We start from the raw sequence: 27,590 nt of genomic DNA on the forward strand, positions 1-27,590 counted from the left end.
GCCATGAATGGAATACGTTTGTATATTAATTTATTTAACCCATACCGAGCAGTGCACAAGCAGTCATGTAGATATTCCCCGTGAGACTCGGACGGGCGGCAGTCATTCCGCGGCAGTGATTCCGCCACGTTAATAAGAGATTGGAGCGTCGGGTTTATATCCTTAACCCAGCCAGGTTGTAGCCTTCATAACTCTCTATGACATAACTCCATACCATAGGACAAGTTACTGTAAGTTTGTACACCTCACTGTCCATGAAAAGATCGTCGGCAGTCCCGACCGCGGGACTCCCGAGTCCCGACGCAAAAGCGCTCGTATATTTTGAAAATAGCAGATCTACAAGCTCACAACGTGTCGCGATGCGACCCGTTTTTGAGCTTGCAGATCTGCTATTTTAAAATAGCCAATGCAACTGAATGACTGTTAAAGCAGTTTGTTTAAATTACTTTATAAAATGTTATATTTTCACAGGGATTAATTATTAGTGTGTAGATATACATTTAGGAGTGGATTATGTGTCCAGATGCCTGTCAGACAGTCAGACAATGCTGCTCCGCAGGTCTAGAATGGAATAAACGGGCGCAGCCAACGTCAACAACTGGTCTCGACCAGACGTGAGATCTCAGTGTACGGTAGGATGAAGCCCACGTCAGGATATATTGATAAATGCCGAAAGGTGCGGTGATCTCGCTCTACGCCCATTATTTGGGCTGCACCGCGTTGATAAATGAGGGCCACTCTCTCTCTCTTTCTCTCTTTCTTTCTTTCTCTCTCTCTCTCTCTCTCTCTCTCTCTCTCTCTCTCTCTCTCTCTCTCTCTCTCTCTCTCTCTCTCTCATATAACTCCACCCACTCATTTCATGCATGCCAGCCTGGACCACCTGGCCAACGTCACCGTTTTATTTTTACCAGCATGCTTTGTGACTCTACTTGTGTACAGTTATTACTGGATATGTTCATATTCTGCCCATAACATAACTTAATATGTTCTCTGCTGACAAGATGAGAGCGGTTGAACATCTATAGAGGGCTTTATTAGGGTATGTCCTTTACATTCCTGTGGTTAAGGGCAGGGGTTCCCACACTTTTCAGCACGTGACCCAAAATATTAGGTTGGTGTCTTCCCGACCTTACAAACATACGTTATGAAAAAAAAAAACCCAGAAAATAACCAATCTGCATGTTCACTCACTATTTGTTTTATTCTTTTAATGTTTTAATGTTTTTATTTTATTTCTTTTTTTTCTGAAGTATTTAGGAAAAGTATAAATGTATATTTTTTGAAAATCTTTTGAAATAATAAAGAAATAGTTAAATAATGGGATATATCCTCACAACCCATAAAAACCAGGTCCGCGGCCCAAAAATGGGTCCCAGACCCACAGTTTGGGAACCCACCCAGTGCTATGGATTACTGTAATCCAGTGCAGTATATAATGCTGGCTGGGCTGCTCAGTGTACAGACAGTCTAGTGTGGGGTGAAGCAGAGTGAAAGATGCCTCTCCATATGCCAGGGTTCCTTCTAGCTGTTCTGCTGGCTGCTAACGGTAGGCTGCCAATCTGCAACTAGCCATTATCTTCTTAGCAATTATTCCCTCCATTACTTTTTCAATTACCGTAATCGAATAATCAAGAAGCGTGTTTTTTTCTCTGTTTTAAATGTTTTACATATCGACGAAATCGGGCCAAAAATGTTGATTTTTTATAATTGACTACATTTATTAGTTTTATAGTTCAAAATTGAAAATAGCAGATCTACAAGCTCACAACGCATCGCAATGTGACACATTGTGAACTTGTCCATCTTTTATTTTCACTATTTTTCAAGTTATTTTCAAAGAAGTTGAAAGAAAAATGTTCATTATTTTTTTCAAAAAAATCGGTCAATTACCGATTATTGTTTATAAGATTAGTTAAATTAATTGTTGGGTCCCTAGCATTATAAGATTAGTTCAATTAATTGTTGGGTCCCTAGCATTATACTGTTTGATTATAGTTCACTCAGTCTGTTTTTTTTTTGTATTCATTTATGCTAAAAGATTTCATGAAATGTCTGAATTTATATTTTATTGATTCTCCTCAGAATTTACAGCATAAAAACTGTGAATCCATGGCCCTTTAGTTAATGTCTAACTGATTTGCAGAGCTTTATGAGTTGGGCAGATTTTCCTCTGAAACTGATTTATGTTTTATTGATTAATATAATACTTTGTATAATTAGAACCTATATGTTATAGACTGGATGTTATAGATGTTATATATCGTAGCTGTCTGGCAGAAACCTCTTATCTCCATATTTTCTTTGTAAATTAGTGCCCTACTTGGACTACTGTGTCAAACAAAAGTATCAAAAATAGCAGATCTACAAGCTCGAAATGCTGCACGAAGCGACGTGTTTTGAGCTTGTCTATCTGCTATTTTTGAATTAGAATCCTGAAAAGTAGCAGCTTTTGACTTATGAGGTTTCCACCCGACAGAGACGATATAATATGCTCCAAAATTCATTAAGGTCAGACATAACTCCTTTTTTTTTGTTCATCAGTCATCAGTCGATTTAAAATTTAAAACTTGGCCAAGGGCCTGCAGAACAATGAAAGACATCACTGTTCACATGTTCTTCATGTATGCATTAAATGTGTTCTTGTGTATCATGTGTTGCACAGTGTCGCAAGACACATTTCAGTGAAAACTGACAAAAGTAATATTGTATCATATCATATGCATTATTTTATTGATATGTTTTGCATTGACAGGTTGAGACATACCTTTAGTCTCCTTTGACATTACTGTATACTAATAGTGTATTCCTTTCCCCCTCTGTGTTGTCCTGCCTGCCCATCTGTTTGTACAGTGCTGTTCAGCATTCAGGCTCAAGAGGTAGGCGCTCAAGAGGTAGGCTCAGGATACGTTAGTGAATGGCAGAGTTATTAAGCCTCCACATTCAAAAAGTATCATTAAAAACATCCAAATTAAACAATTAAATTAAAGTTTCAGAAAAATGTTAAAATAGCTAACATTTGTATACTGCTTTGTGTGTACCGTATGTATGTGTGTGTGTGTTTATGTATGTGTGTACTGCATACTGTATACTGTATATGTTTGTGTGTGTATTAATGCATATTGTGTGTGTGTGTGTGTGTGTGTGTGTGTGTGTGTGTGTGTGTGTGTGTGTGTGTGTGTGTGTGTGTGTGTGTGTGTGTGTGTGTGTGTGTGTGCGCGTGTGCGTGTGTGTGTTTGTCTCAGTTGACTGAGGTGTGGACTAGCAGGGCCTGCAAGTGTGACTGTGATGAAGATCAATCTCCCACTGAGTTCCCGTCCATGGTGTCCTCAGCTGGCTCCTCCATGGTGCGTGGCGTAGACTGCATGCCAGGTAACAACCATCGACACTGCTCTCTTCCGACAGGCTGTCCACTCATTCACTGTCCCTCTATAGCGTCACTATTCTGGGCATATAATAGGCGAACATTTGGCGGAAATTGCCGACCTACAAGCTGTTTCCCCCCGATGAGATTTGTGTAGAGGGAAAAAGAAGGGAACCAAGTATAGACCCCTGGAGGACCCCGGTCAACTTAGTGTAGTTGGTATGGTCTGCCATTTAAGGAAAAGAGGACCATAAAGTCTCTTTTTAAAGAACAGGGTTCTGTACACAGTAAAATCTGTGTTAATGTATCCATTTGTTACTGTGAGAGTGTACAAATGTAACTAAATGTAACTCTGGTTTACTGTGTATGCATGCTATAGTGTCGTGGTTGTAGTTTGAATTTACTGCTGGGGTGTTTTCAGTTGTCCTACTTTACTGCGAGCTGTCTGAGAGCAAGGGGACAAGGGACAAATGTGACTATATAACATGCTGTAAAGTCTTGAAAGACGTGTGTGTGTGTGTGTGTGTGTGTGTGTGTGTGTGTGTGTGTGTGTGTGTGTGTGTGTGTGTGTGTGTGTGTGCGTGTGCGCGTGTGCAATTGGACCACAGATGTGACGCCACAGGACATTGCATGCTCCTTTGAGTCTCCTCTAAGCCCAATGTGGTGCTGCTCCAATGATCGGCTCTAATGCCTTAGAGCAGTGGTTCCCAAACAATGGGTCGGGACCTATTTTAGGGTCACAGGCTAGTAAATCGCTAGTAAATATCCCCTTTTTTCTTTAGCACTGACCAAAAAAAGAAACGATTTTCAGTTAAAAAATTCTAAATAATTTCAGAAATGTTATAAAAAAAGAAGTACACATTGTCATAAATTTAAAAAAACATTTAAATAGTGAAAATATCTGATCTACAAGCTAATCTAAGTGAGTGGTTAATTCATCATGTACTTTTGTAAGTTGGTGTCCTGGGAAAACTTTTCTTTTCAATTTCCTAACGAACTATGCCACCTTTCCATGTAGTCTACATAACTGTGCTCCAAGCCTATAGGGTTTTCTCCTCGCGCGTGCGCGTGTGTGTGTGCCTGTGCGCGTGCGTGTGTGTGTACGTGTGCGTGCGTGCCAGTCTAGGCTAATGGCAGATAATCATAATTCTTAGAACACGATTCTAAGTGTGTGTGTATGTATGTGAGTCTAGGCTAATGGCAGATCATCATAATTCTTAGAACACGATTCTTAGAGTGTGTGTGTGTGTGTGTGTGTGTGTGTGTGTGTGTGTGTGTGTGTGTGTGTGTGTGTGTGTGTGTGTGTGTGTGTGTGTGTGTGTGTATGTATGTGAGTCTAGGCTAATGGCAGATCATCATAATTCTTAGAACACGATTCTTAGAGTGTGTGTGTGTGTGTGTGTGTGTGTGTGTGTGTGTGTGTGTGTGTGTGTGTGTGTGTGTGTGTGTGTCTGGCAGCGGAGCAGATAATCGTATTCTTAGAACATGATGCTGAGATTACAGGGCTCAGAATAGAGGCAGCGTCCCCCTCGCACAAACACACACAAAAAAAGCTGCAAATAGGATGTCATGGAGCAGGTGACTGTCCCTGTGTGGCTCAGGGCAACCTGCCGGCTCTAATACACCTTACTGTAGTCCTGCCCGGCTCTAATACACCTTACTGTAGTCCTGCCTTTCCCAGCCTGTGGGCCGTGAGGACACTGAAAGTGGGCCCTCAACAAATTGGCCAAACACTAAGATTTTATTGATATATAAAAAATCACACCCAGTGTGAAGAGAGTGGTGCCTTTCATGAGTTCATTTCATTAAGCTATTATAGCCTAAGACTGCTTTAAAATAACTGTAATAATAAATGTGTGTGTGTGTGTGTGTGTGTGTGTGTGTGTGTGTGTGTGTGTGTGTGTGTGTGTGTGTGTGTGTGTGTGTGTGTGTGTGTGTGTGTGTGTGTGTGTGTGTGTGTGTGTGTGTGTGTGTGTGAGGCACAAACATACGGACGGACGGACACACAGACAGACAAAGTCAATCCTTGGAGTGGCTAGCACCACTTAAAAATATGATGTAAAGAACATTTTTATTGTACCTTTTCTCTTTAAAACATTGAAAATTTGTTTTGTGATACCGAATAAAACTTAAAGTATACTACGTGTGAGTTCTATTGATCCAAGCCGGAACATACAGTAATAGATTGACTGATCATTGAAATAAACATGCTCTGAGACGGCCCACCCATCTGACCACTTAACATGGCAGCCGATAGCCTTTCAAGATTTCCAAGTGGGCCCAGATCCAGAAAAGTTTGGGAACTGCTGCTGTTGTTTAAAAAAATATGTAATAATATATGTACATATGTTTTTCTGTTATGTAAACACGTACGGTAGCTTTCTGACTGGAACAGAGCGTGATGCTTCACACGTTGTAATTCTGAGATTAGACAGGATATGACCTTGCATCAGATAAGCTCTAGGCTAGTATAGTAAACAAAAGAGCAGCAGGCAATGCATGCTCCAGATGGTCTCTTTACACCGTTTCACAAACTGTGGCTCAGGACCCATTTTTTGGTCGTGGACCCATTGTTTGTGGCTTGTGAGTAAATATTCCCTTTTTTACGTTTCCCACAAAAACAATAATTATTTAAAACAAAAAAACTGATATTTTGAACTAAAACATAATTTAAAAAATTTCAAAAGAATTTCAGAAATGGTATTAGATCTACAACGCACGGCATTGCTACGCGCTGTGAGCGTTAAGAATGACTTTTTTCACTCTTTTTGAAATAGGGATAAAGTCATTCATCATGTACTTTTAAGTAAGTAAGCAAACCGTTGCTGTCGGGCAGAAACCTCTTATCTCCATATTCTGAAATAGAATATATAAATAAAATAAATTAACTCCCTACTTTATCATACTACAGCGTCACACGGAAGTATCAAAAGTAGCAGAACCACAAGCTCGAAACGTGTCGAGAAGCGCTGCATTTGGAGCTTGTAGATCTGCCACAGTACTTTTGATGCTTTCGAATTTGAATCCTGAAAAGTAACAGTTTTGGACATATGAGGTTTCCACCCGACAGAGACGAAATCTATCTTTTGGGTCTCTAGAGCTGAAAAGTGTGGAACTGGGAACCCCTGGTCTTATACTCTTGTATACAGACACTATTCTGGACACCATTGGTTTTTAACTGGGTCATTTTGCTCAGACTCATGTTTCCTGCTGATTTCCAATAACTCATTACACGACAAGTACATTTATTATTACTTATTATTTTTTTTCTCTTCTTTAATATGATTTATTTATTTTTATTTATTTATTTACATTGGTAAAAGTTTGCAATTGTTTTATTTTCTTAATTTTTATGAATTCTTTATTTATTATTATTTCTTATGACTATTGGCTGGGGAAGCAGACAGCTTACGCGTGCACTCTGAGAAGTGAGAGAGTAAATCGTTAGGTGACAAGTTGGCAGAGCTAATGCTGTGGTGACAGAACCTGACCATCTGTCTGCCTGCTGCCATAATGGACACCACTGATCTCTGACTGTGGAGAATTAAACTGCATGCTTTTAGGGTTGGATATGGGTCACACTGCATGGTGTGTGTGTGTGTGTGTGTGTGTGTGTGTGTGTGTGTGTGTGTGTGTGTGTGTGTGTGTGTGTGTGTGTGTGTGTGTGTGTGTGTGTGTGTGTGTGTGTGTGTGTGTGTGTGTGTGTGTGTGTGTGTGTGTGTGTGTGTGCGCGTGCACGTGCACGTGCACGTGTGTGTGTGTAATGGGGAGGAGGCCAGTACAGAGAGGGGGGATGGAGGCATACGGGCATACAGGAGTATTAAGAAAGGGGAAAATGGAAGGAGAGAATTTGGAGAGGTTTGGATAGAAAGCAAGAAAGAAGGAGTTCACAGAAGCTTCATTCATTTAATGGTCACATTCCCATTGTAATGTACTGTTACTTCATATTACAGAGAATTATATCTAAGTATTAATTTAATTTAAATGACCTCTCTGATTTGTCTGCAGAGTGTCCGTACCACAGGCCGCTGGGCTTTGAGTCCGGTTCTGTGAGTCCAAGTCAGGTGACCTGTTCCAACCTGGACCAGTACACTGGCTGGTTCTCCTCCTGGGTCCCCAGTAAAGCCAGACTCAACAGCCAGGGATTTGGGTAAGTATAGAACAGTGATTCTTGATTTGTTTTTTATTTCAATTATCCCTAGTTTGGTATGTATCAAGCCACAGACCCCCATAACTACAAATGTGACCAAATGGACCCCTTTCATTTGTACACTCTCAGAGTTATAGACCTTTAAAGGTCTGTAACATTCGGTTCCTAACCATCAAATATTTGCTGTATCTGTCCTACACCTGTTCCCTGTACAACAAAGGCGGAGGGGACATTCTTTTCCAAAAACAAACAAACAAACAAAAACAAAAAAAATTACCCCCGGTTGCAAACTTGCCTGCACCTGCATCTTTTGGTCCTGAAATACTTTTTGACCAAAATATTTTTTTGTGATATAGCCTAGTATGTATATTTTAAGTATTAGCTACTTAAGCCGTATACCTGTATACTTCAAACGGCAAATAGATGCCGTTTATAGAGGTTTGGGTTATGTAGTTACTAAAATAGATTACCTTGCCATGATGTTCTCCAAATATTGGTGAGATATCTTGCTCCCTTGCTGCATTGATTATAAATTGATCATCCAAAATCCAAAATAGCCTCCTCATTGACATCCATTGCACTGTGAAACAGGTCTCAAAGTCACTCATTTCGAGAACCATTGTCACTGCACTTTAATGTGTCTGAATGTGAATGCTTGGTAAGCCAGTGTATGAAGTCAACCAATGTGTTTGTGTCCAGGTGTGCATGGCTGTCAAAGTTCCAGGACAACAGCCAGTGGGTGCAGGTTGACCTGAAGGAGGTGCTGATTGTGTCAGGGATCATGACTCAGGGCCGCTGTGATGCAGATGAATGGATCACCAAGTACAGTGTTCAGTACCGCACCGATGAACGCCTCAACTGGGTCTACTATAAGGACCAGACCGGAAACAACAGGGTCAGTGTGTTTCAACCTTTCTCAGGGTTCCTACAATTCCCATGATGCATTTTGCAGGAAAGCGCATGTCATAATTATGGCTCATGGCCGCCATTACATCAAACTGATGTTTTTTTAAGTGAAGATTGTGCCCTAAACACTGGGCAGGATAAAGCCCAGGAAGTTAAGGCTGTGGTTTTCACACTCAGGGATTTTACCACACTGACAATACTTCAGCGCGGCAAATGGAACCAATTAGCCCTGTAACACATGGTGAAAGTCATATAGTGTCCCTTTAATGTTGAAGAAACATAAAAAGGGATATTTACTCCTCCTGACCCAGAGAAAAATGGGTCCAAGACCCAAAAATCTGTCCCTTTATTTGCAAAGACGTCCTCCTGACCCTGTTCTCTTCCTCTCTCCCCAGGTCTTCTACGGCAACTCGGACCGCTCTTCCTCTGTGCAGAACCTCTTGCGCCCGCCCATTGTGGCGCGCTACATCCGCATCCTCCCACTGGGGTGGCACACACGCATCGCCCTGCGCATGGAGCTCCTGCTCTGCATGAGCAAATGCGCCGCCTGAACCTGCCCATCCCAAACCTACACCTGAACCTGTCCTCCCACTGGCCCGTCCATCTCAAACCTATACACATGAGCCTTCATTGCAAGCCCTAAACCAGAACCAGTGTTTTAAGTAGGGCTCTGCAATTAAGTACTTAGTCCCTCTGCACTTAGTAAAACGGACCTGAGTTGCACTGTACTTGGTGCACTTTATTTCCCCGATCTGCATAAAATCTGTTTGCCGAAAATAGCCGATCTACAAGGTCACAGCTGAGCTGACAGCTGTGACCTTGTAGATATGCTATTGTTGGCGAATGTCCCCCCCCCCCAGAATAGGGATGCTGGGGTTCAAGTGGTTAACCGAAAATATATCAAAACCGATGTTTAGAACCAATAACTGACTTAGTCTTGCTCATGTAGGTTAATCGAAGAAGCAGGTTTCTTTTTTTGCTGTTTAAAATTTCTTGTATATCAACGAATTGACATGAAAACAATCTAATCGACTAAATTGATTAGTCTAACAACGTAACCCTGTATCATACTTCATTATACAATGGTGGCATACAAAAATAGCAAAAATAGCCGTTCTACAAGCTCACGACGCGTCGCATCACATTGTGAGCTTGATTTTCACTACATGTATTTTTTTTATAATCGTTCATTAATTGTAATCGATGCAAAAGTTTGAAATAATCCTGATGTTGTTTTCAAGTCATATCATCCAGCCCTAGTTTGCCCTAAGTGTAAATAAAGCAAGACTGTAACACTGTCATGTGTTTTTACTCACTGTATCCATTGGTGTGGACCACAATGGAAATAAGTCCTGGAATTTGTTGTGTTTTATCCTCAATTATTTAACACACACAGACACGCACGCACGCACGCACGCACGCACGCACGCACGCACGCACGCACGCACGCACGCACGCACGCACGCACGCACGCACGCACGCACGCACGCACGCACGCTCACTCACTCACTCACTCACTCACTCACTCACTCTGTGAAATAACCATGGGAGCAGTTCAAAAATGTACAGTTGGCTTTTATTATGATACTCTGTCATTTAAGGTAGAATGGTCAGTTCTTCTGATACACTATTTACACTCTGTCAGAAGTGGGGAACATCTGAGTGAAAAACAAAGACACAAAAACAAATGAAGCTTTTAGGAAACACATTCATGTCTTTGAATGCAGATAAAACATTCTCTCCATTTAATTCACTGCGAGTGGCACACAGCGGTCCGACACGGTCAATTCTTTTTGAATTTTTGTGTTAAATTACCATTCAGAATTTTGCTGTGAAACCTACTTCTCCATCTGTAGCACTGGGTCAGACACGCTACAGCACTCGTTCTCAAAGTGGGGTCCAGCCAGGGACCCTCAGGGTTCCACGAGGGGGTTCCAAATGGACCCTTACAGGTCTGTTACTCTGAGAGCGTACAAATGGAACCAAATGGATGGGTCCATTAATATGCTCTCAGAGTTATGGGGGTCCTTGAAATTAAAAGGTTTGAGACCACTGATCCACAGTAAGGCTTCGGGTCAGTGGGGAAGGTGAGCTCTATAACATTTTTATGTCCAAATAATTAAATGCAGATCCCATAGTTTTTTAGCTGACCAAGGTCGTGTTCAAGAACAAATCAAAATGAAAAGGTATTGCACAGCCAGCCATATCTCAATTATGTATGTGGACGATTCTCTTTCTTAGCCACTGTGACCAGTCAAAACCCACTATTTCGTTACAATTCAATTAACCATTGATTGGCCAATGGTATCATCCATCCATAATTATTGTCGGCATTATTGCTTTCAAACTGTCATCTGTTCACCCGTAGCGCAATTTTGTCTTTTCATCATTGTGAGACAAAAAAACACAACACCTGGCCTAATTCTCTGCAGTATCCCAACCTATGGATGGAGTATATTCGAGCAGAAACCTTGTATCTCCATATTGCATGTTCTCCTTTTTATGTTTTTTCATAAATCAATGCTCTACTACTTTGTCGCATCGCAACGCGTTGTGAGCTTGTCGATCCCAATTTCGCCCGACAGTGACGATATTGAAGCAGAGACTAAATCGGATTTGCGTACTATAAAAAGATCCAGGTTTCTATAATCAGCAGGCCAGTAGACAACAAATTGATCAACATTCATCAAGGTAAGCAAGTCAATAATATCCATCACTGCTACTCAAAGAAAAAGAAAAAAGATGTAATTCAAAATAGGGCCTAAATTTTGACTTTTCTGAATGCATTTCCAAAAGCACTGACAAAAGAGCCTTCAAACTAAGTGTAGGTGTAAATTCACACTCTAGTATCCTAGGGCACTGTAGAAAGCGAGGTATGCACACATTGCACAGCATATTGCATAATGGTCTCAATTTGAAGTAGTATTTAAGTTGTCGTTTATTACCTCTTCCTTGGTGCTGTGACTGATAGACAGAAGCTGTACTACCAAGGCCACCATAAGTCAGCCAGTATGGGCAATTTTCACAATTTCTTTAAAACATTTTGAAGAAATTAAAAAAAAAAGCTAAATTTCAATTTTCTCCCCCAAAAATAAATGATTTGGATTAAATGGATTTTAAATATATAATCAATTACATCAATTAATCAGATGAACCTCTACTATGTTGTACTATGAAGCCCTCTACACAAACAATCCCTTGCCACAAAAACCCTGACATTGACAGTGTGTTATTCCGGAGACATAATGGATGATCAATCTATGTGTAAACCAAGGTGCATAACAGAATGAGAGCATCAGATGGGCTATTAATACATCTGGGTGGATATGGACTGACTTTCAGATGAGCAATTAACAAATAGTTTCAGTTTTGTGGAAATAATGTTTTTCAATAGGTCTCATGTCTTAATAAAACAAAAAAAAACAAAAAAAATACCATTAATATGGTAAGCTGTTATAATAACACTAAATTGCGATGAACAAGAGACAGTTCACAGTCAGATAATCCTGGTGACACACTGATTTATCAACACGTAAATATCTATACATTTCTTTTTGTGTCGAAACTAAAGCTCTTGCAATTACACAATAATTCTATTATATACCTTTTTTATATTCCCATATATCCTACATACTGTGTCATTTATAGCTTATATCCTTGAATTGAAAACAAATACATATTTAATAAATAATATCGATATAAATTATTTGTGTTATTATCAAATATCAGAACTTGGAAAAACATGAGTCGTTATTGGCCACTCGTGACATGTTGCGACAGCGTCCTGTGAGCAAGACATGGCAGCCAAGAGGCCAGACGGCCAGTGTCTGCCTGTGCAGCCGGAGGGCTGTTTCCTTCTCTCGGGTCCTTATTGTGCTCTGTCCTATAGCTCCTCTATCCTCACTCCTACAAGGTTGTGTAAAGGAGGAAAGGGCATCTACAGTATATCGTTGCTGTCGGGCAGAAACCTCTTATCTCCATAAGTCTAACGTTTTGCGTTTTTTTTTTCTCGTAAATGAACGCCCTAGTTGATCATACTACAGCATCACACGATAGCATCAAATGTCGCAGATCCACAAGATCTGCTACTTTTGCTATACTTTTGAATTTGAATCCTGAAAAGTTGCCAAACCGTTTTGGACATTGAGGTTAGGCTATGAAGGTATTTGCCACATTTCTAATTTGAGCACACAAACTCACTGAAATGTTAACCTGTAATCTGAATTTGAAGTCACACAAAGAAAAAAAAGTCACAGAAAAATATTCTATGTGTAGATCGACAGTTGCACAACAAGAATAGTTCATTCTTTGTGACTTCAAATGTCAATTTGCATGCGTATGAACGCTGTACGCAAGTGAAAATTTCAATGTACCGGTACACCTGTGTAGATCGCATTTTACGAGTGCTCACATCAAATCTAGAAGCACTGCGACGTAGCTACCGTCATATATAGGTAGATGTCCTTTCCTCCTATACATAACCTTGTACGAGTGAGGACAGAGGAGCGAGGACAGAGGAGAATAAGGACCTGAGACGCAGCCCTAATGTTCTGAGCACAACAACATATGAATCACATCACACTGGAAATGCCTCTGTTATTGTCTGTGCCCTTGCTGATCATGAAAAGACACTGGTCTGTGTCTTGCCCGTCAATATCTATGATTTCAGAGACATACGCAGCAACAGAAACCTACAGTACGTTTCTGGACATGTCACGTTCACAGCTGCATGTCCCGATAAGCCTCTACTGTAAACTTGTACCGCTGTACATTACATCTGCGCCTAAAACACAGTTTCTCAACGTCTGGTCCGGGGACCACCAGGGGGTCCAATTGGACCCTTGCAGGTCTGTAACTCTGAGAGCGTACATTTGTAAGCTCTCAGAGATAAATGAACACTGAGGATTTTACAGTGTAGAATAGGTTCCCAGAGATAAAAAACGAATCAAACTGGGAGGGGGGGGGGGGGGTCCTGAAAGTAAAAGGAAAGGTGTGAGAACCACTGATCTAAGAGGTGTATCCAGGGGTCGGGGGTGGGGATGGTCAGAGGTGGTGTGGTTCAGCGTTTTACAGCGCAGTCTCCTTCAGGTCATTGAGGTTTGGCATCCGGGAGCGGGAGGCACGGGTGAAGGTCGGTCCGTTCTGTCCCGGTTTGATGCCCAGCTGTTCGGGGGTGTACTGCCCGCCTTCCACCCGCTGCAAGGCCGACACATGCCAGCTGGACTCCATCTGTCCTGGGAGCGGCGGGTAGCTGGCCTTACGACTCTTGACCTGGGCAGAGTTGCCCACCCCGGTGTGCCCCCTACCTTCTGCGTGGCCCCTGCCGTCAGAATACCCCCCTTTGGAGGCGGAGGGCGGCGGGGCGCTCGGGAGGGGGGGCTGGAAGCGCAAGTCTTGGGGAGGAGGCGGGGGAGGCTGGGGTTGGCTGGACGAAGACGGCGAGAGATGGAGCAGTCGGCGAAGAGACTTCAGAGGCTGACTCTGGCAGGAGAGAGATATACACAGACAAATATATCAAACGGTGATGTGAGAGACAATTCATTTCCACAACTACACAGAAAAGAAGTAGATCTAGTCCTAAACTACACTTCATCACATGATGGTGTCACGCTCCAAAAATATATATATATATCTATATATATTCAAACAATACAAATACAAGTTCTGTAGAATATACACACACACACACATACCTGAGACACATACCTGAGAGTGTGAGTCGACTGGCTTCTCCGGTGGCCAGTCACCGATTCTTTCTCTCTCCCTCCCCCTGTCCCTCTCCCTCTCTCTCTCCCTTTCCCTCTCTCTCTCCCGCTCCCTCTCTCGGTCTCGGTCCCGGTCCCGGCTCTGCTCTCGGTCTCTGTCTCGGGACCGTTCGCGGTTTTTCCGACGGCTGCTGTGATGGGAAGAGGATTTGGACGCCCTTTGCAGGGACATGTGGTCTTGCCCGTTGCTAGGAATCTGCCGTTCACACAAAGAATGAGCAGGATGTTGTTAGCCAATGTGAGGCATTGATAAATGATTTATATCTGACCTTGTTTTTGTATTTGTGGTGCATTTGCCTCGAAAGTCATTTACAATAGTGGTTCTCAAAGTGGGGTCCGGGGACAGCTACATGTGCTAATATAGCATCAAAATCAGTTTAACCATATATACACAACACTCACAACGTCATGATGCGACACCTTGTGAGCTTGCAGATCTGTTATTTTCCAAAAATCTTGAAAAGAAAATGGGAAAATCTTGAAATATCATTGAAACTTTTTAACAACGCAAATCTTGTATTGGGGTCCCTGGCAAAAAATACTTTCAGATGGGAGTCCGTGGCCAAATACATGAATTTGAGGGGTCCTTGACATGAAACAGTTTGAGAATCACTAATTTACAATACAAACACCAACAGGCAGTGTCAGAAGCGGGCACATCTCAGGTCCTGGTGAGGTTCTTCATGCACCCCTCTGGCAGCACCGCACAAAAAACAAGCTGGGAATGGCGTCGATTAGTGATGATATCACACCAAATCTTCTTTCATAAAATCCATGACAACAGATTCCCTAAATATTTTTGCTTGTGTGTCTTTATGCACACATTTACACACATGCAGGAAATAAACATAAAACAGCTAGATTTGTAGGTATGTGAGTGTGCTTACTCACATAAATTAAGTTTCTACATGTATGTGTTTATGTACAGTACACATGCTTTCGTGTACTATGTGTGAGTGAGATTGATAGTCTCTGTGTGCGTTTTTATCAAAGCATTGTATTGTATTGTATTGTATTGTATTGTATTGTATTGTATTGTATTGTATTGTATTGTATTGTATTTAGGGCAAAGTTTTGTAAACAACTGTGACTTGATAATGACGATGAGTATACACACATGTGACACGAAAGGAAGCATTTGCCTCGCACAGAGCATAAATCGTGTCCTACAGTGCAGTATGAATGCAATGTGATTGCATTGGACATACAGCGTAGCAAGACAATATGGATGCACATACAACGTGCAGCTTCGGACCGGGTTCGATGCATTCATTGAAATCCTTTCAGTTCAGATTCTTTCATCCTGGGCTGTGCCATGAAAGCCCATACAAGTCAATTCCAAACCGCTTGAGAGGATTTCAACCCAGGTAACTGTGGTACATACACACAGTGTGTGACTGTGTGTATGTACAGTATACTGTATGTACAGTAGGTATAACATGCAGCGGCACGGTGCAGGAGGTTAGATTACTGGAGAGGCAGGGTAGGGCGTGGTAGGCTGGTGCTGTTGTACCATGGGCGAGGCCACTACAGGTAGGACTTTGACAGCCGAGTTGTGCTTTAAGCTATTCTTAGAGCTAAAGAGAGGGAAAAGGCTTTTCCTGATGCCTGGACTCCTTCCATCCTCCATGTCTGTCTGTAGAACACAAGATGCATAGCCAACACTCTCAACACAAAGTTTTAAAGGTCGGGCCACAGATAAGGGACAACTTCTCATATTGACATAATAGTCCATATCTAAACAATAACAACAGTTTATTTGTTCATATAATTATATGGAGATGACTTAAATTGAGAAGTTTTGAAAAGGTGACCCTACAGGTAGCGGGTAGGTACACTGCATTGCCAGTACTTCAAGTACAATATTGGCCAATAAATGAACATTGCAAATGTCTGACATTCAAAACCAGATATGTTTGCGATGCTCTGGAAACATCTCTACTGTAAAAATTAAAAAGTTAAATTAAATGTATATTGATGGTATAAGTATCCTTGTATTTGTTTATATGGAGTTTAGGTGAGTTTACCAGGTTGGAATTCCACTCCTGACATCACACAACTGCTCAACTGAATGTTGGGGGCGGGGCAGATTTATCTGTTCAAACACCTTTTCCCAACATTTATAAAACATGTGTATTGTTTATGAGAATGGCAAATTATAACATAAGTACAGTATTTTCACGTTATTTGAATAGCCAGCATTTTAAATGATCTGTCGCCCTGCCTCTTTCTTACCATCTGTGTCTTCTTCTTCTTCTTCTTCTTGATGGCTCTGAAGAAGCCCTGTTTTTCCTTCTCCTTGGGGGGCTCTGGAGGACTCATGACCATGGCCTCCGCAGCGCTCCTACACAGCCAATGAGCACAGTATATCATTGTTGTCGGGCAGAAACCTCTTATCTCCAGATTTGAACTTTTTGTGTTTTTCTTTCGTAAATGAACGCCCTAGCCCTACTTGATCAAACTGCAGCGTCACACAAAAGCATTAAAAGTAGCAGATCTACACGCTCGAAACGCGGCACGAAGCAACGCACTTTGAGCTTGTCGACAAAATTCATCGATAATAAAAAGGGCCTACTCTGTGTGGAGTTTGCATGTTCTCCCCGTGTCTCCTAGGGTAGTTAATACCCTCACAAAAACATGTAGTAATCCTGGTCGCTATACCGCCTCCCCCATGACAGCCGGGGCGCCTGATGGAGGGGAAAGGAACTGGTTGGAATAACGTGTTCCTTCCACGCGCTACGTCCAACCGGGGAAACTCCCCCCTGTCAGGTGACAAGAAGGTCAGTTGGCTCTCATGTATTGAAGGAAGCATGAGCTCGGCCCTGGCCTCCCTAGGCTGTGGGGGACTGGTGTAGCACCCAGGATCACTTAGGAAATTGGCACCGGGTGAAAAAAATGGGTTACACAAATCGCGGGATAAAAAATAAAATAAAATAAAAATAAATAAAAAATCATCGATAATCTAATAAAATGATCAATTAATCATCTATCTCTATTTTGGGCATGTCATTAGAGGTGAAAATGTCCTAATTGTGTACGACACCGTTGTGCGATGAAGTATAAAATAACGCTTAAGTGGTTCATCAATTCATTGATATCAAATAGCTTTATTTTTTTATTTTTTATTTAACATATTGTTCTGTTTTGAAGTGTTTTTTGATAGTGTAATATGTCCAATACCCAAGTCCAAAGATTCTGCGCCAGATTTTTATAAAGACAATTGCATATTTCTAATGCAACCTGCGCCTAGAAACATGTTTGTTGACTCGGCATTTTGTGCACTTTATGCATTTTTCAGGGAGGATTGTGCAAATAACATGAGGAGACACAGTATGATACAGTAAGTACGCTTGATTACATCTATAATGAAGTATTTACTAACATTCATGCAATTTGCGAGGGTCAGTTTTGCGTTTTATCATTGCTGTGGATGAGGTGGTCCAACAAACTAGTGCATCTTTTAACCACATTCAACATGACGTGTAGACACAAGAAGGCAGAAACGGAGACCTCACCAGTCAAAGGCAGTCTGACGCTTGGACATGTTGCCCATGACGCCTGGGTCTCCTGGGACAGCTGGTAAAACTGGCATGACTGGCCCTCTACCCTGCCCAACGCCATCGTGGAAGGAAGAGGAGTTATCTGGTCTGGGGGAAGGGACTGGAGAGGGGAAGAAAACAGAATAAAAGATGGAATCATATCAAATAGTCAAATAGTATTAAGGGCCATTCACACCAAGCACGATATCGATCACGATAACTATAAATATGTCGTTTTATAAATCGTTCTAACTCAAATGGATGGCAGCGTCCACACCACAACTATAACATCAACTATAGCACTGGTTCTCAAACCTTTTCATGTCAAGGTTCCCCCAAAATGATATTTTAGACTGCTAAAGCGGCGTGTCGTGGGTTCGAATCCCAATCCCGATGACCTTAATTGAGTGTTACTCCCCATCTCTCTCTCCCAATTTTCAGTCTACTGTATTCTATCAATAAAGGCAGAAAAAGCCAAAAACATTTCTTTAAAGAAAAAAAACATATACTGTATATATTCAAAAGATTTGTACACATTTTCAAAAAAAAAATATAGCCAAAGTATAAAATATGGTTAAAGTGGTTAAATGATTGTGACGCTATATTAACATATTTTGCTGGGGACCCCGTACCCCACTTTGAGAACCACTGAACTATAGTATAGTCGAGGACAATATAGTTTGGATCACTTTCAGCACGATTATATGAACGTCATCATGGCAGCCATTCAAAATCCATCAGAAGGACATGTGGAATGCAGTCTGTTTCACTGACCCTCGGAAAGTGGTGTTATTAACAGAGATGAGGAGACGATTATGAATAGCTAACGCTAGCTGGCATTACCGCAGGTAGGCTCACCTCCTTATAAATTAATAACAATCAGTGAGATTATCCTTAATTAGCCTATATATCCCGGCTTTCAACACCACAGAGGCGGAGATCTCTCTCCACGCTCTCTCTGTGGGCTCTGACAAAGCTGGACTAAAGCTGTGTGTGTGTGTGTGTGTGTGTGTGTGTGTGTGTGTGTGTGTGTGTGTGTGTGTGTGTGTGTGTGTGTGTGTGTGTGTGTGTGTGTGTGTGTGCGTGCGCGCGTGCGTGCGTGCGTGCGTGCGTGCGTGCGCGTGTGTGTTTGCAATGGAGCTGTACTCTGCATCATGTGTTACTGTGCAACACTTCCTCTATAACAGTGGTTCTCAAACATTTTTGGGTCAAGGAAAGGACCCGAAAATGTATATGTATTTTGCCGCGGACCCCCATCTGAAAAGGTTTTGTTCCAGGGACCCCCAGAAGAGAAGATTTGTGTTGAAAAAAAGTTCAAAACATTTTATATTTTTCAAACTTTTTCAAAAATACCAGATGTACAAGCTCTTAGAATATAGAGCGTTACACTACCTTTAGCCATTACTAAATGGTTATTAAAGGTAGGGTAAGTGATCTTTTTTGGTTAAAACAAACCTTTTTTTTTGTTTTTTGTTAAAAGGTTAAAGCTTTATATTCTGATAGTAATCATTGCTATAGAGTGTTTGTTCAGTCACAGAGGTCTCCCTGTCTCTCCAGCTCTTTAATATACTTTTCAGGTAGGTGACAAAATGTCAGCCAATCAGGAGAGAGTACCCATTTATCAGCTCAATTTTTATAGTGTCCCAGTTCCAATTTTGTCTGCTCATTTATTTGTGTCATCACTTCCAATTTCACTTGTTTAATATGTACCCTGACTGAGTTCTCTATCCTGATTGGATAAAATTGGTATACCGACCTGAAAATACATTTTCTGTTTATCAAAGAGCTGGAGAGACATTGAGACTCCTGTTAACAAACACTCTATATAGCAATGATTACTATCAGAACATAGAGCTATGTTACACTTATTTTAACCAAAGAAAATCACTTAGCCTACCTTTAAGTATTATAAAGCGTTACCATTTGACTTCATATTTCTTATTTACCTCGGTAAAAGCTGCCAACTCTTCGAGGCATTGACTCACTGAAGATCATGCGGTTTTCCTTGGAAGACCCTCCATCATCAAGATGAGGTCCCTGGTCATGGTACATAGCAGCCACCTGGAAACACACACACACACACACACACACACACACACACACACACACACACACACACACGCACACACACACACACACGCACGCACACACACACACACACACACACACACACACACACACACACACACACACACACACACACACACACACACGTACACACATGCACACACACATCTTAAAAAGTTAAAACAAAAGGTTAAATTATGCCAGGGGGCAATAGAGAAGGAAAGTGCAGACCTACGCCATCTGCTGGTTCTGTTAAAAAAACGTTTTTAATCTCAGTTAGTTCTCTCTATGGACACTTATCCCCTTTCTAGTTGATTATAAAAATCAGGTAGAATTTGAACTTCCATTAAAGCTAAGATATAATGGCAGAATATTCTTTTTTTTTTAAACTTCAGCCAGCACTGTTTTATTGTGTCAACACTCAAAGAACAAAAAAACTAAACGGTGCAAGATGATGCAGTGCTTCCCTTTTTGATCAGATCAGAAGCATAATTTGAAACACTGTCATGGTATCCAATATAACTGAAAATAGGGGCAACATACAGTAACACATGTGTACGTGTATAATGTGCATTAGAGGCAATTCATTGTTCATGCATGTTTTGTACACAAACAGCAGAGGGGCGATTTGACCACTTTCCTCCCTCCAAGCACTGCTCCAAAAACTCAAGTTAAATGGCTCACACAATTGATCTGAAAGACATTTGCCTTAATATTAGCTACTCCATTCTGCAATGGCTCACAGCACAAGACATTTAAGACATTCTTGGTACCCTTTCAGTGTTACATTTATAACATGATATGCAGTGGAGAGAAGCTGTTTACCTGCGTAAAGCCTAATTTACTTCGCATGGCGGTGTCACACGCAGAAAATAGCAGGCCTACAAGCTCACAACGCGTCGCGGAGGCGACGCGTTGTGAGCTTGTAGGCCTGCTATTTTTGACACACAGCAATGTCGTGCGAAGAAGTCTGAATCGGGCTTCAGGAACAGAGAAAGCTATGACGCTCAGCAGTCAGCAGAGCTAACAGTTATATGTATTTAGTGAGCATGGTGGGAGATGGGGAGGGATGGGCTCGGACCTCATTTTTAGAGCGCTGTGCATGAAAAGCGGCAGTGTTGTCCCTCGTAGAGTCTTTGATGGGAGCGCATGGGTGGCTGATGTCTTTAGGGGACTGCTCGCTCTGTTGAGAAGACGAACAGGTGCGGGTCAAAGCAGACTGAACGAGGAGCGTTGAGCAGTGGCAATGACAATGTAAGACAGTGATAGGCCCCCGTTAGGGCTGGGCGATGCGACTTCAAATCGATATCACGGTTATTTCAAACTTTTGTCTTAATTACGATTAATCAACAATTATTAAAGATGTATGAAATATATAGTGAAAAGAGCACATCAACAATCTCACGTGTCCCGATGTAATGTGTTGTGAGCTTGTAGATCAGCTATTTTCACTATTTTTGTACGTCACCATTGCACAACAAAGTAAGCAACTGTTTAATCCGACTAATCAATTTGTCGATTCCTTGACATTAAAAAAAAAACTGCTTCTTGGATATATTTGATTAACATACATGAGCAAAGATTAAGGTTATTGGCTCTAAATATCGGTTTCGATATAGTTTTTGGGTGAATTGCCCAGCCCCAACCCCCGGCGTGCACATGCATTAATGTATACAGATAACACCCAAGCACACCAAAAGGGCACACTCGCAAATTCCTACTGTATATGAATTAACTTTCAAAACACATGTTCAGCCATCGCTAACCCTCGCCATGTTGTTGTTGTCTGTGCAGTCCTCTCTGGAAGAGCTCCTGGAGTGTCCGGTGGTGAGAGTGGTCCGGTGCTGTAGCTGGGGGGAGAGGAGCTGGAGGCTGCTGGCGCGGGTCGGCATCCCCTGGCCCGGGGTGGGTAGGGCCGCGGTCGTCGCGCTTTCGCCACCGTGGGGCCGGTGGCGCTCCCTCCGCACGTACATGGAGTGGCGGTGGGGCCGCTGCTGGGAGGAGAAGGGGGAGGTGTAGCCCAGCCCGTAGTGGTAGGACTCGTGAGGGGACGGCAGGGTGTGGGTGGAGGCCATACCCGGCCCTCCTCCTCCTGGGTCCAACAGCTCTGGAGCTTTGGCCTCCTCTGCGGACGAGGGGAGGTGCAGGGAGGAGAACATGAAGGGAAAGTGGAGGAGATTATCATCCTATCCTAGGTTCGATACCAAGGATAGGATGTTTTGGTTTTGTTGGTCAAAATGTTAAATCCTTAAATGAATGGTGTACCACAACCTGGACGTGCTGATCCATGTGTTACTTTGTCAGCTTAACCCATTGAGACCTGAAACCGATTCTACATGTCTCCTAAATCTCAACAGTTTTCTGAAAAACGTGTGTTTCTATATCGGTGGTGCTAAATCTTTTTCATGTCAAGGACCCCCAAAATTATATGTATTTGGCCGCGGACCCCCATCAAAATATGTTGTTCCAGGGACCCCCAGAAGCAAAGATTTGAGTTAAAAATGTTCGCTTTAAAAATATATATATTCAAAGATTTGCACATATTTTCATGAATTTTCAAAAATAGCAGATATACAAGCTCGTAGCGCGGCACTCGGTGCCGCGCTACGAGCTTGTATATCTGCTATTTTTGAATAGCCCAAAGTGTAAAATAATGCTTTTTTAGCTCAAATCAAAAAATGACACAGTTCCAGGTCTTAATGGGTTAATAACCCCGGCAATGCTGGGCAAGCTGATAACGCAGCGCAAAGCACCATGTTTTCTGCTTTTGTCTGTCTGTCTGTCTGTCTGTCTGTCTGTCTGTCTGTCTGTCTGTCTGTCTGTCTGTCTGTCTGTCTGTCTGTCTGTCTGTCTGTCTGTCTGTCTGTCTAAAATGTAATTTTGGCTTCGAGCCGAAATCGAAGAAAGTTACACTTGTACACTTGTATATGGTATGTAAAAATACAAATCTTGAATCTATTGAAAGTAACATGACCCCAGATTGCATCATCCACATACCTGGTGCCAGAGTCTTGTGCCTCGATTTGTGTCGAGAGGAAGAGTCGAGGGTGCTGCTCTCCATTCGGACATTGCCGCCGCCGCCGCTACGAGAGGCCGGACTGTGCCCGGAGCGTTCGCTGTGTCGTGCAGAGGGGCTGCCGGGGGGTCCCGGCGGCGGCGGGGGGGGGGCGTTCAGGTCTAAACAGCTGGCGGGAAAGAAGCGGGCGCCGGGCCCGACCCCCCCCGGCGTCGCATTGGAGCCCGGGTCGTCCGGGTGCAGCCGCGGGTCGCTGAGGTTGCCCACAGACTTGGCGTCGCTCAGCGCGCTGTGGCTCTTGGACAGGCTGAGATAGGAGGCGGAGCTCTTGGAGGAGGACGACATGGAGCCGTGGGCGGAGTCCGCCATGCTGTGGGCGTGTCGGCCGTGCTGCTTCTCCGTCCCCGACTGCAGCGTGTTGGTCTTGCCTTCCAGGAAGGGGTGGCGGCCGGCCTGCTGCTGCTGCTGAGAGCGAGAGGAGCTGGACTTACTGTGGCCGTACTTGGCAGCGGGAGCCTGCTCGGGCAGCTTGGAAGATGGCCCCAGGTTGAAGTCAAACTCTATCTTGCCTTTGGCGTCTTTGGGGCTGAGGAGGTGTGGCAGGTTGTTGTTGTTGGCCAGGTCTTTGCTGCACGAGATCGAGCGATTGAGGGTCTGAGACATGTACTGGTTCTTGGCGTGGAGGGTGGGACTCAGGTTGGAGGGAGGGGTTGGTTTGTTGCCGTTTAGGAAGTTCTCGTTGCCTAGGTGATGGAGGTCACCGTGGCGAGGGAGGCTGGAACACTCTTTACTGTTGGAGCGACGGTGACTCGTGCTCTTAACGTGACTCCTGCAGAGGAAGAGGTAGAAAAAATACACATGTTTTTTTTTTTTTGCTCTCTTCGCTTCGGGTAGATTGGAGCAGTGAGTGCCTTGTGAATCTCACTCACGAAAGCCTCGTGAGTGGGTTTTGGAGTGGGACTCTCCCCCCTTCCACTCCGCTCACATACTCTGATCTCTGTTTGAATGAAAACTAGGTGCAGCTTCCAGATTTAGCCCGAGCTATACATTGACCATAGAAATAGAAAAGTATAGAATGGTTACTATGTTTTTCCGTGTGCTGGCAGGGTTTTATGCCAGTTGCATATCATCGCTGCCGGGCAGAAACCTTGTATGTTCAAATCCATTACGATGCAGGAAATAAATAAAAAATGTATTTAATGTAGTTATCATTTAGTCACAAGCTCTTGCTAATACTTTTCGTTGGTTAAATATTTATAAAACACACTTAAGCACTTTACATTTCAAAATCTTCACACATCGTGATCTTGTAGATCTGCTATTTTTGCTATTTTTTTGCTATTTGTGCGTGAAACTCTTGTACGACAAAGTAGGGCATTAATTTACGGGAGGGAAAAAACACCCAGTGAAAAACCTGGATGGTCATCTGACCTGGTAGGAACAGTGTTTTCTGACCTGGTAGGAACAGTGTTTTCTGACCTGGTAGGAACAGTGTTTTCTGACCTGGTAGGAACAGTGTTTTCTGACCTGGTAGGAACAGTGTTTTCTGACCTGGTAGGAACAGTGTTTTCTGACCTGGTAGGAACAGTGTTTTCTGACCTGGTAGGAACAGTGTTTTCTCCATGGTGGTGAGTCTTCCGCTTGGAGGAGCGTGGAGGATTGGGAGACCCGGGGGGAGGCTTGTCTCTCTCCACCTGCCTCAGGGGCTGGAAGGCCGGATGGTTCAGACTCTGCTCCGTCAGATAGCGCTCTGTGGGGGTCAGCAGCAGCAGGTTCTGATGGAGGAAGCACACGCACAGTGAGGAGAGGAGCTTTTTTTTATCCATTAAGACCTGGAATGCATCTGTGTCACTTTAGATTTCTTTGGCTATTCAAAAATAGCAGATATACAAGCTCATAGCGAGTGCCGCGCTATGAGCTTGTAGATCTGCTATTTTTGAAATTTTGAATTTTGAAAAATTTGAAATTTTTCAAAAAACGGTTAGATTTAGAAAACATTTTTAAGAATCGCCTCAGGTCTTAAAGGTATCATGACATTCATTTTCACTTTTTTTATTTTCAATGTTTTATTTGGGGTTTTATGACCTCAATTACACCCAAAAAAACTGAACTTAGAACATTCAGTGGATTTTCTGTGGTCTGGGGTTTTCTGAATAATTAGGCTGAAAAGTAATCTGAGCTTGGCCCTTCGACAGTGAGGTCACAGTCGATTAATCCCGCCCACTCTCCTCCTCGCCCCTCCCCTCCCCTATCCTTTCCTTTGGGGGGGGCGGAGCAGAGGCGATGATTGACAGGCAAAATCCCTCACCAGCGACACCCGCAGGCAAAGATTTCTTTTTTCATTGCAGTTGAAAAGGCTTTAGAAATGTAAGAGAAAAACACCTGCCATTGATCACTGGAATGGAATTTTCACTTAAAAACTTTTTGTACACTTTTGAAGGACCAGGACAAAGACTTTGAATGTGGTGTAAAAGTGAATGTCATTAAACCTTTAATGGGTTAATACTTTGTGCACCAGTGGTTCTCAAACATTCTCATGTCAAGGACCGCCAAATTGATATGTATTTGGCCACGGACCCCCATCTGAAAATGTGCCAGGGATCCCCATAAGAGAATTGTGTAATTTTTATTTTACAGTTTGTCAAGATTTTTCTAATATTTTCAAAAATAGCAGATGATGATCTAGGGCTCACAATAGCTTCGGCTATTGTTGAATAGCCGAAGCATAAACTAGGGTTATAGTTGTAAAACTGATGCTATGCAACTAGCAACTCCTGCTGTATTTATTATTTTGTTGGTGAACTCCTGGAAGCCCCTCAAGGACCCCCTGGTGGTCCTCAGACCCCAGGTTGAGAATCACTGTCGCACACATCATTCAAATAAATATTGGCATAGATGGAGTTTTCTGGAGATGTGAAAGATGGATGATAAAGCATTATGTTACACTATGAAGATGTGAAGTGGTATCACACAGTCTTACCTTCATCAGATCCAACATCAGACCACTGAGAATGCCCAGATACCTCCTCTCCAGAGTCTGAGGATGAGTCACTGAGGGAAACTGCACACGCACACACACGCACACACATGCACACACACGCACACACGCACACACACACACACACACACACGCGCACGCACGCACGCACGCACGCACGCACGCACGCACGCACGCACGCACGCACGCACGCACGCACGCACGCACGCACGCACGCACATGCACACACACACACACACACACACACACACTACTTTGATGTCGACGACAAGGAATATACATCTTTGGCTTTTCAATACACGATGCATGTTATCTATACCAGCAAGACGTAGCAAATTATAATAACAGAAATGTATTACTGGAGATCAAACTAAACAGGCACAGGCACGCGCACACGCACACGCGCACACGCGCACACTCTCACACACACACACACACACACACACACACACACACACACACACACACACACACACACACACACACACACACACACACACACACACACACACACACACACACACACACACACACACACCACACACACAGGACCATTTTTTTCTTGGTGCCACAGTGAACACCAACCTATCTCATGAGTCATAGCAATCCACTCAGTCATGGTGGTGCTGGAACACTGCCACCGGGCCAGAGAGAGAGAGAGAGAGAGAGAGAGAGAGAGAGAGAGAGAGAGAGAGAGAGAGAGAGACAGACAGACAGACAGACAGACAGACAGACAGACAGACAGACAGACAGACAGACAGACAGACAGACAGACAGACAGACAGACAGACAGACAGACAGACAGACAGACAGACAGACAGAGAGTTAAATCAGGGAGTTCTTTACCCTGATTCCATGAAAGCGAGGGTTGTTGTAGAAGAGTTTCATCTGCTCTGAAGGGAGAGCCCCCAGCACCTTCTGGATGGTGAAGAGCTGAGGACACAACATCACGGAGAACATCCTCAGTGTTCATTGAACTCACCCTAACAGGGTAACAGAGCACTGTGCAAGGTTTCTGGTTAAAGGTCATTCACTGCAAAGACCACCTCTGTGTAATTAGCGGATATACAATCTAACATCCACAGTAACTCTTTACACAAACATCAGTGGAGACTAACACAGAAATTCTATCAAAAATCTTAAGAGATGCATACTAGAGACATACCACCCCCTCATTCACACACAAACATCATGTGTTGTTCCTGCACGCTCATATCAAATAACACTTTAAGGTGAATTGTGCATTGTTAATTTATCAAGAGTAGCGAAAGTGGAGAGGTGGGATTTTATGCATATGGCTTCAGAAACGCAACCCATAAAGTCACCGCTGTGACTTTATTTGACACGTTGAGTGGTACTGCCACCACGGTGACGAATTAGATTAGGGCTGCACAATTCATCAAAAATAAAATCATGATCTTGATTCATACATCTATGCAATCTAATTTGTAAATGGCGGCAATTCCATTGACGTCACGCTGGAGTGGTGGCTTCATTTGCGATGTCATACTTACACGATGTAAAGCTAAACACACTATTAATTCAACCTTCACAACTCTTTTCATGTTTTCTCATCTCTGTTCATCATTGACAGTGCACTGTCGTGTTACTGACATGGAGCAGGCAGATTAGCATTAGTCTACTCGGACAGCGTATGACAGAGAGCGCAGTTTATGACAGAAAATGTCCAAGCTAAAGAGAAGCATACAACGGCGTATTAGTGCCATCTTTCATAATGTTTTGTTACAAGAAACATACTTTAAGTTTAATAACTTTGATATAGCTTTA

The 27,590-nt window shown here is 42.9% G+C and overlaps 2 protein-coding genes across 2 annotated transcripts in view; one reads left to right on the top strand and one right to left on the bottom strand.

Annotated features, from left to right (window-relative positions):
• Positions 1-1,494: 1,494 nt before the first annotated feature.
• On the top strand, positions 1,495-8,968 carry rs1a (retinoschisin 1a; the record flags this gene model as incomplete). Its single annotated transcript, XM_080431817.1, has 6 exons — positions 1,495-1,546; positions 2,851-2,891; positions 3,243-3,369; positions 7,370-7,511; positions 8,211-8,406; positions 8,813-8,968. 6 exons carry the CDS (start codon positions 1,495-1,497, stop codon positions 8,966-8,968), a joined length of 714 nt encoding a protein of 237 aa, XP_080287943.1.
• Positions 8,969-12,811: 3,843 nt separating this feature from the next.
• Positions 12,812-27,590, bottom strand: part of cdkl5 (cyclin dependent kinase like 5) — a 33,754-nt gene continuing 18,975 nt past the window's right edge. Inside the window, exons 9-20 of the mRNA XM_080437148.1 lie at positions 26,649-26,735; positions 25,785-25,865; positions 24,404-24,579; positions 22,786-23,633; positions 21,555-21,913; positions 20,870-20,971; positions 19,668-19,779; positions 17,698-17,842; positions 16,418-16,526; positions 15,654-15,818; positions 14,124-14,378; positions 12,812-13,898 (exon numbers count right to left, since the gene is read on the bottom strand). Coding sequence (XP_080293274.1) covers positions 13,485-13,898; positions 14,124-14,378; positions 15,654-15,818; positions 16,418-16,526; positions 17,698-17,842; positions 19,668-19,779; positions 20,870-20,971; positions 21,555-21,913; positions 22,786-23,633; positions 24,404-24,579; positions 25,785-25,865; positions 26,649-26,735 — 2,853 coding nt within the window. The 3' untranslated portion in view covers positions 12,812-13,484. The remainder of the gene's footprint in view (positions 13,899-14,123; positions 14,379-15,653; positions 15,819-16,417; positions 16,527-17,697; positions 17,843-19,667; positions 19,780-20,869; positions 20,972-21,554; positions 21,914-22,785; positions 23,634-24,403; positions 24,580-25,784; positions 25,866-26,648; positions 26,736-27,590) is intronic.

The sequence above is a fragment of the Gymnoscopelus braueri genome (assembly GCF_963280865.1).
Source record: "Gymnoscopelus braueri genome assembly, chromosome: 1".
NCBI classification, from domain to species: Eukaryota; Metazoa; Chordata; class Actinopteri; order Myctophiformes; family Myctophidae; genus Gymnoscopelus; species Gymnoscopelus braueri.